Source organism: Terrapene carolina, unplaced genomic scaffold (assembly GCF_002925995.2).
Source record: "Terrapene carolina triunguis isolate 2854851 unplaced genomic scaffold, T_m_triunguis-2.0 Scaffold58, whole genome shotgun sequence".
NCBI classification, from domain to species: domain Eukaryota; kingdom Metazoa; phylum Chordata; order Testudines; family Emydidae; genus Terrapene; species Terrapene triunguis.
Genome location: NW_020664409.1, coordinates 2,991,701 through 3,008,000, shown reverse-complemented (window position 1 = coordinate 3,008,000; position 16,300 = coordinate 2,991,701). Strand labels below are relative to the sequence as shown.

The following is a 16,300-nucleotide window of genomic DNA, read 5'->3' as shown; positions in this document are numbered from 1 at the left end:
CTGATGAGCTTTCTGTACATAAGTACAATGCGATTATTTTAAATTGGTGCTTGTAGTTGGGCTCCACATGACAAGCCCAATTCCACGGCATTGGGTGCATATTCAAAACGCCTCATTGAAACGGCTCAAGAGATATTCAATACGCCATCATTTTGAAAGTGAAAAGTGCTGAACTTAATGTGCGTGGAGTCATCTGGCAGAAGTTGTGAAAACTTAAGCTGTATAAACACACAAGACCATTGCAGGTCTAGCTCTCTTGTGGGCGGAACACAAAATATTAAGATAGATTGGAAGCAATTTTCTTAACATCGGCCTCCCACTTTGTCTCTGTGCCAGCTGAAACCCTCACACTAGCTGCTGTCAGTAAAGTCCACGGATAACTTTGTATCCCACTGAGTGCCACTCCCGAATTCCTTAAAATCTCTAGGGGAATGGAAGCAGAAACATCCCATCAGAATATGTTGTATTAATTTGGATGGAATAAGGGTATGTCTACACTACGACATTAGATCGAATTAATAGAAGCCGGTTTTATAGAAATCGGTTGTATACAGCCGATTGTGTGTGTCCCCACATAAAATGCTCTAAGTGCATAACGTCGGCGGACCACGTCCACAGTAACGAGGCTAGCGTCGACTTCCGGCGCATTGCACTATGGGTAGCTATCCCACAGTTCCCGCAGTCTCCGCCGCCCATTGGAATTATGGGTTGAGATCCCAATGCCCGGATGATGCAAAACAGTGCCGCGGGGGGTTCTGGGTACATGTTGTCAGGTCCCTCCCCCTACGTCACAGCAACGGCAGACAATAGATTCGCGCCTTTTTACCTGGGTTACCTGTGCAGACAACATACCACGGCAAGCATGGAGCCCGCTCAGCTCAGCTCACCGTCACCATATGTCATCTAGGTGCCGGCAGAGTTGGGACTGCATTGCTACACAGCAGCAGCAGCTAACTGCCTTTTGGAGGTAGACGGTGCAGCATGACTGGTAGGCTTCATCGGCGATCTGGGTGCGGGCAGCTGTGGGGCTGGCAGCCGTAGGGCTGCATTGCACCAGCCCCTTGCCTTTTGGTAGAAGATGGTATATTACGATTGGTATCCATCATCGTCGTACTGCAGTGGCTGTCGATCATGGGCACCTGGGCAGACAATGATGGTTATCAGTCGTAGTATGCCATTTTCTGCCATGCGCCCTGTTGGCTCATTGCACGTTAGCAGAGTCGTAGTATGCTATTTTCTGCCAAGTGACCAGTATTGTCTGCTAAGCACCCAGAAGAGGCTGAGGGCGATCTGGGTGCTGGCAGACATCGGGCTGGCAGACGTGGGGCTAGATTGCTACACAGCAGCAACCCCTTGCCTTTTGGGCAGTAGATAGTATATTACGACTGGTATCCATCGTTGTCATACTGCAGTGGGTATCAGATGGTGCAATAGACCTGAAGGCTTACTGCCAAGTGCCCAGTGTTTGCTGCCAATCACCCAGAAAATGCCGAGGGCTATCAGTCATGCTGCACCGTCGTCTTAAGATGTAAAAAATAGATTTATTCTGTATTCATTTGCTTCCCCCCTCCCTCCTGCTAAACCCAGGCTTTTGAGTTCAATCTTTGGGAGGGGGGGCATTCTGTGTGACAGTTGTTTGTGTTTCTCCCTGATGCAAAGCCACCTTTCTTGATTTTAATTCCCTGTACCTGTACACCATGTCGTCACTCGCCCCTCCCTCCCTCCCTCCCTTCTTCCCCTGGTCCGTCAGATACTACTTCCGCGCCTTTTTTCAGACCAGACGCCATAGCTAGCACTGGGATCATGGAGCCCGCTCAGATCACCGCGGCAATTATGAGCACTATGAACACCACGCGCATTGTCCTGGAGTATATGCAGAGCCAGGACATGCCAAAGCAAAACCGAAACCAGCCGAGGAGGTGGCGATTAGAGCGCGGCGGAAATGGACATGGACCTAGACCTCTCACAAGGCACAGGCCCCAGCAATGTGGAAATCATGGTGTTCCTGGGGCAGGTTGATGCCGTGGAACGCAGATTCTGGGCCCGGGAAACAAGCACAGACTGGTGGGACCGCATCGTGCTGCAGGTGTGGGACGATTCCCAGTGGCTACGAAACTTTCGCATGCGTAAGGGCACTTTCATGGAACTTTGTGACTTGCTTTCCCCTGCCCTGAAGCGCCAGAATACCAGGATGAGAGCAGCCCTCACAGTTGAGAAGCGAGTGGCGATAGCCCTGTGGAAGCTTGCAACGCCAGACAGCTACCGGTCAGTCGGGAATCAATTTGGAGTGGGCAAATTGACTGTGGGGGCTGCTGTGATCCAAGTTGCCAGGGCAATGAGAGACCTGGTGATATCAAGGGTAGTAACTCTGCGAAACGTGCAGACCATAGTGGATGGCTTTGCTGCAATGGGATTCCCAAACTGTGGTGGGGCGATAGACGGAACCCATATCCCTATCTTGGCACCGGAGCACCAAGCCACCAAGTACATAAACCGCAAGGGGTACTTTTCAATGCTGCTGCAAGCCCTGGTGGATCACAAGGGACGTTTCACCGACATCAACGTGGGCTGGCCGGGAAGGGCACATGATGCTCGCGTCTTCAGGCACTCTGCTGTGTTTAGAAAGCTGGAGGAAGGGACTTTCTTCCCGGACCAGAAAATAACTGTTGGGGATGTTGAAATGCCTATCGTGATCCTTGGGGACCCAGCCTACCCCTTAATACCATGGCTCATGAAGCCGTACACAGGCAGCCTGGACAGGAGTCAGGACCTGTTCAACTACAGGCTGAGCAGGTGCCGAATGGTGGTGGAATGTGCATTTGGGTGTTTAAAAGTGCGCTGACGCAGCTTACTGACTCGCTCAGACCTTAGCAAAAAGAATATCCCCATTGTTATTGCTGCTTGCTGTGCGCTCCACAATCTCTGTGAGAGTAAGGGGGAGACATTTATGGCTGGGTGGGAGGTAGAGGCAAATCGCCTGGCCACTGATTATGCACAGCCAGACACCAGGGCGGTTAGAGGAGCACAGCATGGCGCGGTGCGCATCAGAGAAGCTTTGAAAACCAGTTTTGTGACTGGCCAGGCTACGGTTTGAAACCTCTGTTTGTTTCTCCTTGATGAAATCTCCGCCCCCCCCCCACCCGGTTAACTCTACTTCCCTGTAAACCAACAACCCCACCCTCCCCTACTACCCTCCCCCCTTCAAGCACCACTTGCAGAGGCAATAAAGTCATTGTTACTTCACATTCATGCATTCTTTATTACTTCATCACACAACTAGGGGGATAATTGCAAAGGTAGCCCGGGATGGGTGGGGGAGGAGGGAAGGAAAAGGACACACTGCAGTTTAAAACTTTAACACTTATTGCTCGGGAAATCATCTGGGCTGGAGTGACTGTGTGGCCGGAGGCCCCCCCACCGTGTTCTTGGGCGTCTGGGTGAGGAGGCAATGGGACTTGGGGAGGAGGGCTGTTGGTTACACAGGGGCTGTAGCGGCGGTCTGTGCTCCTGCTGCCTTTCCTGCAGCTCAACCATACGCTGTAGCATATCAGTTTGATGCTCCAGCAGCCGGAGCATGGACTCTTGCTTTCTGTGTGCAAGCTGACGCCACCTCTCATCTTCAGCCCGCAACTTCCTCTGTTCCTCCCGCGATTCAGCCCGCCACCTCTCCTCCTCAGCCCGCGATTCAGCCCGCCACCTCTCCTCTCACTCATATTGGGCTTTTCGGTAATCAGTCATTAACTGCCTCCACGCATTCTGCTGGGCTCTGTCAGCGTGGGAGGCAGTCTGAAGTTCTGTAAACATTTCATCACGCGTCCTTCGCTTCCTTTTTCGAATATTCACGAGCCTCTGTGAAGGAGAATGATTTGCAGCTGGTGGATGAGAAGGGAGAGGTGGTTAAAAAAAAGATACATTTTAGAGAACAATGTGTACACTCTTTCACGTTACATTTTGCTGTTCACACTACACAGCAGATGTGCTTTCGTTACAAGGTCGCATTTTTCCTCTTATATTGAGGGCCTGCCTGTTTGGTGTGAGAGATCACTCACGCAGTGCCAGGTCACAGATTTCAGCTTGCAGGCAGCCATGGTAAGACACAGTCTTTTGGCTTTTTTAACCTTCTTAACATGTGGGGATGGTTTCAAAGAGTACTGCTATCATTAACCATACCAAGCACCCATTGGGTTGGCCATTTAAAATGGGTTTGCAATGTAAAAGGAGGGGCTGCGGTTTCAGGGTTAACGTGCAGCACAAACCCAACTAATAACCCTCCCCCACACACCCAATTCTCTGGGATGATCACTTCACCCCTCCCCCCACCGCGTGGCTAACAGCGGGGAATATTTCTGTTCAGCAGACCAGGAAGGGGCACCTCTGAATGTCCCCTTAATAAAATTGCCCCATTTTAACCAGGTGACCGTGAATGATATCACTCTCCTGAGGATAACAAAGAGAGATAAGGAATGGATGTTGTCTGCATGCCAGCAAACACCGGGACCATACGCTGCCATGCTTTGTTATGCAGTGATTCCAGACTATGTGCTACTGGCCTGGCGTGGTAAAGTGTCCTACCATGGCGGACGGGATAAGGCAGCCCTCCCCAGAAACCTTTTGCAAAGGCTTTGGGAGTACATGAAGGAGAGCTTTCTGGAGATGTCCCTGGAGGATTTCTGCTCCGTCCCCATACACGTTAACAGACTTTTCCAGTAGCTGTACTGGCCGCGATTGCCAGGGCAAATTAATCATTAAACACGCTTGCTTTTAAACCATGTGTAATATTTACAAAGGTACACTCACCAGAGGTCCCCTGTGTGCCCACAGGGTCTTGGGTGAGTTCGGGGGTTACTGGGTCCAGGTCCAGGGTGATAAACATATCCTGGCTGTTGGGGAAACTGGTTTCTCCGCTTCCTTGCTGCTGTGAGCTATTTACATTATCTTCAGGCTCATCTTCCTCGTCCCCAGAACCCGCTTCCCTGTGTGTTTCTCCAGTGAGGGACTCATAGCATACGGTTGGGGTAGTGGTGGCTGCACCCCCTAGAATGGCATGCAGCTCTGCGTAGTAGCGGCATGTTTGCGGCTCAGCCCCGGACCTTCCGTTTGCCTCTCTGGCTTTGTGGTAGGCTTGCCTTAGCTCCTTAATTTTCACGCGGCACTACTGTGTGTCCCTGTTATGGCCTCTGTCCTTCATGGCCCTGGAGACCTTTTCTAATATTTTGCCATTTCGTTTACTGCTTCGGAGTTCGGCCAGCACTGATTCATCTCCCCATATGGCGATCAGATCCCGAACCTCCCGTTCTGTCCATGCTGGAGCTCTTTTGCGATCCTGGGACTCCATCACGGCTACCTGTGCTGATGAGCGACCTGTGCTCTCCACACTCAGCAAACAGGAAATGAAATTCAAACGTTCGCAGGGCTTTTCCTGTCTACCTGGCCAGTGCATCTGAGTTGAGAGTGCTGTCCAGAGCGGTCACAATGAAGCACTGTGGGATAGCTCCCGGAGGCCAATAACGTCAAATTCCGTCCACACACACCCAATTCCGACCCCCTAAGGCTGATTTTATCGCTAATCCCCTCGTCGGAGGTGGTGTTAAGAAACCGGTTTAAAGGGCCCTTTAAGTCGAAAGAAAGGCCTTCGTCGTGTGAACGTGTCCAGGCTTAATTCGATTTAACGCGGCTAAAGTTGACCTAAACTCGTAGTGTAGACCAGGCCTAAGATTGAGAAGTGTTAATATGACCTTGTCACTCTCCAACATTAAAACAGTTGAAAAGAAGGTTCAGGGTTTCGTATAGCGAGACCTCACCCTGCTTACTACCATGGCAATTACACTATTTAAAAAAAAAAATCTTTTAAACCTTGTATTAAAGATAAAGAAGGAAAATCAGTTCAAGCATTTGAAATGCAAAGTATTAAATAAGGCTTTTGTTTGATCATCCCTTGTCCCCTTCCCTTTTGCTGGACAGAGGTTTTTTAAAAAGAACCCTTCCTCCCTGCGCTCCCCCCACCCCTTGCCTGACAGTCTTTTGGCATTCAAGATAATAACGGTCCTTTTGAGGAAGAAGTTAGCAGAGGTGGGCTATTGTTGCAAGAAGCCAGTCCCTTCTCCTAGCAGACAAAACAAGACACACACACACACACACACACACACACAAAAGGGGAAAGAAAAGAACAACAAACATAGAAAAGGCGGCTTCTGTCTCTGGTGTTGACTCTCATTTGCAAATTCACTGCTTAAAAAAATAAAACAAAACAAACAAACAAACAGGAACAGCTCATGGTCTTATCTCCTACTCAGAGACCTGGCAAACTTGTCTCAGCATTGGACTTTTTAGGGAATTACATTAGCTGCCTTTTTGGTCACCGTTTACAGCAGCGTTGCAAACTCTGCAGTCTTGGCCAGCTAAACAAGACTACTGTTAGACAGAAAGCAAAAGGAGAGAGAGATAGGAAAGATGAAAAAAATATGGCAGGAAGAGAAAGATTGTCTCACATCCCAAGTTGTGTTGAGGATTTAGCTAAAGCCAGTGGAGGTGGTGCTGCCTTCTGGCTCCCTCTGGTTTGGTCAGGACAAGACATCACTCAAGAGTAGGAAGAAGAAAGTCTCAGGAAATGGCAGGGGTGGTAGTCATGATGGAAGCTCATGCCTTCCCTTTCTTTCACTCACAGGGCTGGCTCCAGGAACCAGCCTACCAGGCATGTGCTTGGGGTGGCACCTGGAGGGGGGGGCGGCGGTGCTCCGGCCAGTCGGGGAGAGCGGGGCTCACGGCGGGCTCGCCGCCCTCCCCCCGGCGCTCCGGCCGGTCGAGGAGAGCAGGGCCCTGGCCAGGCTCGCCGCCCTCCTCGTGGCGCTCCTGCTGCCGGGGAGAGCGGAGCCGCGGCGGGCTCGGTGCCCTCCCCTGCCGCGCTCCCCGCTGGGGGAGGGGGGGCAGCGGGAGGCTTTTTTGCCTGAGGCAGCAAAAAAAAGCCAGAGCAGGCCCTGTTCACTCAGCCAGCATTCACATCCCCTCCTTTAAGTCAGCCAGCATTATGGTAGCCAGCTTCTCTCCCCCCCCCCCACCCCACAGTCTCTTTTTGAGGATCCCCCAAAAAGGAGTGATGAGTGGAATAATCCATCCCCTCATTAATTTATCCACCAGTTAGGCCTAATTTTGGACTTGCGAATTTTGGTTCATTGATTTCTAGTCCTACACTTCTCTTATTTCCCAGGCATGATCTTAACACAGACCTTGAATCACATCAGCAGGGCTTTTAGTTTGGACTACTTTAGTCAGTCTCTCTTTTGTTTCTTCCCCCACCCCATCAACAGTTCTTGTTATAGGTTATTGTGACATTTTATTAATTTTCACTCACTTTTCACAGTTGAGCTCACAATTATGGTAAATGTGTAGGCCCAAATATCACAACAGACCCCTTCCTCCACCCTTCAGAGCCAGTCCTGGTGGGGAGAAGGTTGTGGGGGACCAGGTCATCCTTGTCCTCAATGGCTGTCTCAGTGCTGCTGGAATTTGAAAGGTTGTGGACAGACATAGCAACTTGCAAATTTACCAAGTTTAGGTTTCCAGTGAAGTCCTTGATACCGGCACCCGGTATCTCTCTATAGGTCTGTCGCATCTTACGCGCATTTAACATGCGCGATTTCAGCTTTACGCGGTCGGCAAAAACAAAACAAAAAAGAGAAAAATAATTTTAATACTGTACCTGTAGTGCGGGCGATTCCGCCCGCCATTGAACTCAATGTAATTTTGATTATACGCGGTTTTTGCTTTACGCACTAAACCGTGGAACGGAACCCCCGCGTAAGATGAGACAGACCTGTACTTTCTGCTATACTATTAAATGCAGTTTGTCTGTACAGGGTACACATGATTTCTGAACTTCATTTAAGTAGGAGTCTCCATTAACTTTCCTGGGCTTGGACATAGCCTAAGCAAAGTTAACATTTCCTGAGAGCCAACATTCTCTCTTCCCTGCGTTTTGGGCTCCCACAGGCCATAGACACGAGCCTCTCCAGTGCCAGCCAGCTTCAAAGTAGAAGGTGCTAACTGAAAGACAATGGCTTCAAAGCTAGAGGGGTGGGAGTCTGGGGTTGGAAACCTGGAGCCCAGTGAAGAGCATGGAATCTTCTAGACCCAAGAGAGGCATCCTTGTGGACTTTGAAGTCTGCCAGCTGGGATTCTGGAGCTCAGATTTCAAAGTCTATTATGGCAACTCCCTTGACATCAGGTGCACATAGGAGGGAAGTGAGCAACAGAGTCAGAGGTGCACCCTAGATTACCCATTGGGCCCTGGTAATACATCCCAGCTAACCAAAACACAACAATAACAGGCTTTTCTTAAGTTACTAAAGGGTTAAAAAGATAGAGAAATTGATATTTTTCCTCATTTAGAGAAAATTCTCTCCTTTTTATAACACAAAGAAACGAAGGGGAATTTAATTGTCACAAGGGAGCAACATGTTGCTTATGTAAGGGGACTGTTGCCCCCTTACTAACATTCAGTGGGGGTGTTTTGATTGGCTTGCTCCCAGTACTAAAAGGGGAAGGGTCGATGGCAAATCAGGAGCCTGAGACTGACAGTCCCCAGGAACAATGGGGAGAGGCCAATGCTCCAGATCAGCCTGATTGACAGGGCGGGCAGGCTAATCAGAGGGTCAGGAGGCCAGGGAGGTCCCGTCCTCCGTGTGAGCTGGAATTGCCTGGGTCAGACTGAGTGGGGCCGAGCTAAGGAGAAAGCAGGGGCCGAAGCTGAGCTGGAGAGCAGAACCGTGCCAGATCCAGAGGGGCCAGAGGCGCAGCCACAGAGCCAGAGACGCAGCCCAGGGAGAGCAGATCGTGTGCTGGGAGCAGAGCCGCAGCCACAGAGCCAGAGACGCAGCCCAGGGAGAGCAGATCCTGTGCTGGGAGCCGAGCTGCAGCCACAGAGCCAGGTGTGGTGAGCAAGTGGGGCCAGCCAAGGGGGGACCTTGGGCAAAGGGCCCAGCACAGAAAGACACCCCCAGACAAGGGCCCTTGCAGGCCAGACCGGGAGGGGGACCTTAACCTGACGGGGGGCTGACGCTGGGAAGAAGGGTCCCACCACTCAAAGCCCGGAGATGTGTGGCCACCACCATTGCAAGTGTCCAACCCGCAGCATACCTGCAGCACAGCCAGGGCCTGAGACGGAAATCTGGGACTAACAAGGAACAGACTGTGAAGTGCCCTGATGCCCAGAGACACTGTTTGTGATGTTCCCTGCCACAAAGCAGGATGATGTGTTTTCCTTTAACCTTTCCCATTTTTCCTTATTCTTTTCTTTAGATTAATTGTTAATTAAACAACTTGTATTTGTTTTAAATTGTATGGAATAATCAGTGGGTCAGGGAGGTGCCCAGTGCAGAGAAAGTACCCCGGAGTGGGGACACCCTAGCCCCTGTCCTAGGTGACCACAGCAGGGTTGGGGGTTGAGCCCCCCAGGAATCCTTGGCCCAGCCTTGTTGGGGTTACGAGGACTCTGCCAGACAGGAGAGTGGAAGGGGAGCCCTCAAGGGCAGGGAGGCCTCTGGGTAAAGGGAGTGGGAGCAAGGACTCAGATCCTTTCGCTAGCCCACTTCACCGGGGTAGTGCAGAAGCCAGGAAAGTTCCCCACAATAGCGGGACCATTCCCCCGCTTACACTTAAATCACTAAAATGAACAGCCTATAGTGACTAAAGGAGTTTATTTGTAAAGGTATTAACAAAACGTCTAATGCAATCCATTTTACATCAATTTGTGATATAAAGCATGTGTAAGTATAGAAAGTATTTGGATTTCTGTTCATCCTTGAAACTCATCAAATATAAGTTGGACCTAAAGGTAGCATTGCAATGGAAGGAGACACCTGAGAAATTAGCAGCACCTTCTTTTAAAAAAGTCAAAAATAGCATCGTAATTATTTTGAGGGGGGAGAGATTGAGGAAAATACATCCTCCATATTTTCCACAAGACTCAAAGTTCTCCTATAGAAACGACGTAAGGTGTGTGATGTCTTCAAAAATTGTTTTACAGTACAATAGTGTTTTGTTAATCAGAAGCAACAATGAACACCTTACTATTTTCTTCCACCTTCTCCTGTGGATGTTCATACTGCAGGGAGAAAAACACGAGTATTTTAGAAAAAAATATGAGCATATTAATATAAAGACTTGCAAAAGTAATCTGGAATTAACTGAAATTTAGAAATCAATTTTTTTTTGAAACAACCTGTGTTTTATTTTTAATTGCCAATTGTTCAGTTAAGAGCATAATACTGCAAGGTAATGAGCATCTGTGATGTGACAACTCCAGGATTCAGCATTCTACATTTCACTTTCAAAAGTGCTGCCCACAACAGAGCAAAGGGCTGCACTCCCTCCACTGGCAAGTGCTTGCAAAGCCATCAGTTTCATGGGAAACAGAATCGTGAATTCAGGATCTGACATGTAAGTGAAAGAAGATTTTCTCTGAAGTGCCACATGAACATCATTTTAGCTAGTATAATTATCATCACTAGCATATGGTTTACCTTCCTTGCCATGGGGACTTGGCCTTCTTGAGTTCCTAAAGCACCATGCACACCAATAGCATTATGCACAAATCACGAAAACCAGAAGATCCCACCATCACAGGAATACTAAAGCAGTGGTCACAAGCTTCTAAAGCTATGCCAGAGACATTAAACAGGTCTACATATAAGAAATGAACAGTGGCACTAGTGTGTGGGGTGGGGGTGGAGCTTGATAAAACCTTTGTAATTCATCTATAACATTTTGAATGTTTAGTTCAACTGAACACTCTGTTAAAGAGTCTCCTGCTAGGAATCTATCACCTGCTCAATGCCTTATGCAAAAATATGTAGCTTAGATCCTTGGTAGAGTCATAATTCAGCATGAGTTATATCATCTCCTACTGTAAAATGAACCAGTATTTATTTTAGAGATTTTTCACATTTTAAAAAAAATTAGGGTTTGGATTTTGCTTTAAAAAAATATAAAGGAAACAGGCAGAGGCAAGAGAAAATGCAAGTGACCTTCTACAGTTATTCTCTTTAAATAATGAAGTGACCACAGGAGAAGTATTATTCTAGCACTTTAGAAGATTAATGGCTCTATTATGCCATTAAATCTTAGCCATAAGTAATAGTCCCAAGAGGAGCCCCAGAAAGGAAAATCCTTCCTTGTCCCCCATGGGTGATGGTAGAGACCCATGGGGGCACTAGAAGGAGGTATGACTGTGCCTGGCCCTTTCATGGTATGAATACAAGAGGAGAAGGACTGGGCAAAAGGCTAAAAATGGCACGTAACCAATTCTGCAGTTTTGTACTATTTTTAACTGGGTCCACAAAATGCTGATTTCACTGTTCAAAGAAGAAACACCAAGGTGACTTTTTGGCAAGAAAAGGGACAAAAAACATGAATTAGGAAAAATCTAATCTCAACAACGTTGGTTGATCTAGAGTCCGTTTCAGAACAAGCCGAAGTTTTATCATCAACATGCATCATGTTTAACAGATCTTGTAACGAGCTGTTTAATAGGTTGGGGAAGGATGAACTGTGCTTATATGCACAGTGTTCCACAACCAACCATCACAAACCATCAGGGCCAGCTCTAGGATTTTTGCCGCCCCAAGCAGAAACAATTTTGGCTGCCCCCCCCTTTTTTTCTTACCCCACCCCCGGCCCCGCCTCAGCTCCGCCCCTTCCCCAAATCCCCAGCCCTGCCTCCTTCCCCCAGGCTCTCAAGCCTGGGAGGGAGGGCGAGCAGGGGCGCGCGAATCAGCTGTTTCGCGCACTGTGGCGCGCGAGCAGCAGCAGCGGAGCTGAGCTAGGGCGGCCGGGGCACATTTTTAGGGGCGATATTCTGACGTCGGCCATGCCGCCCCTAAAAATGTGCCACCCCAAGCACCAGCTTGTTTTGCTGGTGCCTAGAGCCGGCCCTGAGCCAGATGATGAAACATCCTAGATGGGATAGACTTGCCTTATCTACTTAATGGAAAAGTTTCTCATTAACAATTCCTCAGCAAATAGAGTCATACTTCATTTGCTCATCAACTGCTCCCCAGCTCAGAATCCTGATACAAAGCGGCTGGTGTACAGCACCTACCTTTGTATTTTGTATTGTATCTTTAAAACTCCTCGCAGTTTCTTCCAATACTGAATCCATAGACTGAATCCTGGAAGAAAAATAAAAATAAAAATAAACTTGGAGAATCTCATTGGCTGGCCTCATTTCAGTGTGTCCATGCTTACTGTTTCATAAATAAATTCCTGGGATTCCCCTAACTGCAGCTCAAAGGCCAACACAATAGCTAGCATAAGGAAAACCCTAGTACCAAGTGCACACGGCTCTCACTGTTAGCCACAGAGTGAACATGCTTTTATTTTGTCCACTGTTATCCAGACTGAATAGCGAGAGCCTCCAGCCTCCTCAAGAAAACCATTTCAGAAATTTGGGGGGCAAATGCATACCAGACATGCTCTCAAATACAGAAGATAGGGACCAGCCCTCTGGCACCTCCTCAAAAATCCCAGTCAGAGACCAACTTCTCCAGAACAGAAGATACTGGAGCAAGGATGCTGGACTTGACAAGCTATTTTAAGGTGGTAAGGAGGTGTAAGGACCAATTTGGGGGAGTCAAGGGTTTCATTTGCATTTTGGGTTTCTGCAAAACCAAAACTCCAGGGAAGCCTGCAAAGAACTACCACCATGTTACAGTTTACAAAACCTGCTAACCAAAGTAAGTTACTTCAAGCACATGTAAGCAACATAAAGGTGGTCCTGTACCAAAACCTCAGATCCAAACACCTGAAAACTATGGAACTATTTAAATCCAAATTTTGCTGCTCTGGTCCATATCTATTAGTTACAGGTTTTCAAGCAGCACTGGTTAAAACAGAATAAAAGCTTGTTTCTCTCACCAACAGAAGTTGGTCCAATAAAAGACATTACCTCGCCTACTTGGTCTCAGAAATAATGACCAGCATCAGAACTGACCATTTAACTAGATAACTAAGACTGAGCAAAGATATTTCCTCTCTCTAAAATGACACATTTAAAAGACAGCTGGAAGATAAATACCTTTGCTTTTGATGATTACAGAAAGAGCTCAGTTTGATGGACTGTTTATTCCAAAAGTCCTACAAGAGTTTCCCAAAGAGTACACGTGTTATTTTGGAACTGGACATACAATCCATGTATGGGTCAAAAACAAATTAAGACATACACACCACTGTGTCCTTCTCAAGGATGGATAAAATTTGAGCATCCTTCTCAAGATTGGCAAGTTCTTGGACAACCACCTTGTGGAAGTTCTCCAATTTATTCAGTCTGTAGGCAATAAATATAAGTTCAACATCTTTAAAATGCAGTGTCACAAGACAGCAGGTGACTGCTGCAAGTTGGTTTATGTATTATGCAGGCTTTGTAAAGAAAAACAAACAAAAGCAGGTGTTTTCTTTCCAACCCAACATCAGCTGATTTTTTAAAAATATCTATTTAGCAGAACATAAACAATATGTTATAATATAGCCAGCACAGGAAATACTATGCCAAAAAACGGAGTATACATCTTCAGACAAGTGCAAGAGCAACATATTGCAAAGGTAAACATAAGGAAATTATTGGAAATAAGGCAAAAGCAGGTACATTTCTCAAGTCAGAACTATCCCCAGGGACATACATTGCCAAGATACCACAGCCATATACACACGAGCAAGCAAGAATAATTTGCACATGGGGATTAGAGGATTCAGGGGATTGGTTATAGAACGTAAAGGCTTTACCTTCCTAGGTTACGGCTTTTAGGTAGGTGCATGAACAGTACGTACCATAGGTGTTGTACTAGATGGCAGCTTTTCAGTGGTCTGCATTAGACAAACATCTCTGTCCAGCTCATAGGAGGCAATTATAAAAGCCACTGACTCCTGCTGCTCGTGAGCACCACTAAAGTCAGTAGGCCAAAGGTGCAAACGCATGCTTTAAGCACATTTTACAGTGGGTTTTGGCCCAACAGGACAGCAACTTCATCAGCCCTGCTCCTCTGAAGAGTATATTAATTCCATGGAACTATCCAGCGATATCACTATTAAAATGGAGCCTGTTGCTGATCAAGCATGTCTGTTAGTGGGGACACAAGGCCATTCACCAAGTTTTCCCAATTAAAAATATTCTACTGAATTAGAAAGTGACAGAGAGAAAGTAACCTAAGAGCTGGGTGAATTTTTTCAAATCTGAAAACTGACAAAATTTCATAATTAGAAATAAAGACCAAAAGTTTTGATTTTTTTCCCTGTTAAATAGCGGTTTCCATTTCTGACTGGTTCTAGAAAAATCAGTGTACAAAGGCACAACAGCAGTTTTCTATTGTAAACCCACTCTAAACTTCTGTGAGAGAAATTAACAGATTTTTATTTTTGCTTCTGCATTTACTTTCATCAAGACAGGTGCATAGTACCATGCAAGCTATATATTTTATACAACAGTGATACAATGGGTAGTACTTGCATCCCGTGTAGTTTATAAGTTAAAGGTGTAATAGTTCCAAATTTGTGGCAAGTATTTCACACTGCCAAATCCCACACACTGATGCACATTTGCAAGCATAGACGTGAGAGATGTTCATGATTATTCTGTATCAATATTGATCCCAAACTGTGCTTGTGCATTATTTATATACATACATATACAATTAGATTTATATTTATGCAGTTAAGCACAACAGCTTAACTGACTATAAAGATGACATTAAGAGTATGAAGAGCTTTCTAGAAATTGACTTCTGTTTCATTATTTTTCTATTTAAAGGGGAGGCAAATGATGCCGTTTGAGGATAACAAACAAACAAACAAAAATAATTTAATGGAAGCATACTTTTTAACCTGGCCTGCCAGTCAATGGCACACAAAATGCCTCTGTTCTCCATTCTTTTTGGCTCCAGTACCCTTTGCTCATTGCCCTTGCAGGGAAAGTGGGTCATGCACAGGCTCCAGGCACCAGCCTGGCAAGCAGGTGCTGGGGGCGGCCGCTCCGGAGAGGGGCGGCACATCCAGGTATTCAGCGGCAATTCGGCAGACGGTCCCTCACTCACTGCTTGGGGCGGCCAAAACCCTGGAGCCGGCCCTGGTCATGCACAACATTGCCTACACATACAGCTCCACGAGTTCGGGAGGGATTCACCTATACGTGAACAGCCCCATTCACCACAAATGAGTGAACTTCACAGGAGCTCTGCTCCCAATGTTGTTGTTTTTTAAACAAGTCAGCTACTGTCATTTTGTTTTGTAACCCTAAGAAGTGCAACACTTTACTGCCAAGTTCTATTACAAAAGGCATTCATTTTTAAGGATTACTAGAAAACTCATGCAAAGTTTAAGCTGTTTCTGGCACATAGCAAACTAGTTACCTGCATTGATGTATCTGATTTAATAAAGCGGACACACTTTTTTCAGAGGTCTTCAAAGCATTCTTTGCACAAATCTCCATTCTTTTGTACCTGGACTAGACCACAATATATACATCTTAACATACAATGTCAAAACAAAACACTAAGTCTAAAACTTGTCCATCCATACATTTGTACTGGTTTAGTTGAACTGGTGCCACCCCTTATATGGCAAACTTATTTTGGTTTAGTTTAAACCTACTTCTAATCAACATAAGCTAAACTGAAATAAGACCCAAACAAAAAAAGTGTCTACACCAAGGTTCACACTGGTTTAACTAAATCAATTTACTTTTACTCCTTTACTTATACCATTGGAATTCTGTAGATAAAGCCTTAAATTACACAGAGTATGCTACAAGTGAACATCTAACCCATAAAGAGATCAGTTTACTACCTGAGACGTTACTAAGGGTATGTCTACACCCAGCCGCTAGTTCGACGGCTGGCAATCGAAGTTCTGGGTTCGACTTATCGCGTCTTGTCTGGACGCGATAAGTCAAACCAGAAAGTGCTCGCCGTCGACTGCGGTACTCCAGCTAGACGAGAGGAGTACCGCGGAGTCGACGGGGGAGCCTGCCTGCCGCGTGTGGACCGAGGTAAGTTCGAACTAAGATACTTCGAACTTCAGCTACGTTATTCACGTAGCTGAAGTTGCGTACCTTAGTTTGATTTGGGGGTTTAGTGTAGACCAAGCCTAAGGGCCTTATCCTAAAGTCCTTACTCACACCCTGAAACGGGACAGAAGAGCTGCAAGATCACACTGTTAGTTAGCACCATCTCAAATCAACAATAATATGAATTTTTCCAAGTGTGTGTTGGGGTCATAACTAAGTTCCATGGTAAATGCAACTGCATCCATGTAATAT

The 16,300-nt window shown here is 46.7% G+C and overlaps 1 protein-coding gene across 1 annotated transcript in view; it reads right to left on the bottom strand.

The window, feature by feature from the left end:
- Positions 1–10,036: 10,036 nt before the first annotated feature.
- The window catches only part of SYCP2L (synaptonemal complex protein 2 like), a 51,515-nt gene continuing 45,251 nt past the window's right edge, over positions 10,037–16,300 (bottom strand). The window contains exons 31-35 of the mRNA XM_024199149.2: positions 15,393–15,487; positions 13,219–13,318; positions 13,070–13,128; positions 12,095–12,164; positions 10,037–10,099 (exon numbers count right to left, since the gene is read on the bottom strand). Coding sequence (XP_024054917.2) covers positions 10,037–10,099; positions 12,095–12,164; positions 13,070–13,128; positions 13,219–13,318; positions 15,393–15,487 — 387 coding nt within the window. The remainder of the gene's footprint in view (positions 10,100–12,094; positions 12,165–13,069; positions 13,129–13,218; positions 13,319–15,392; positions 15,488–16,300) is intronic.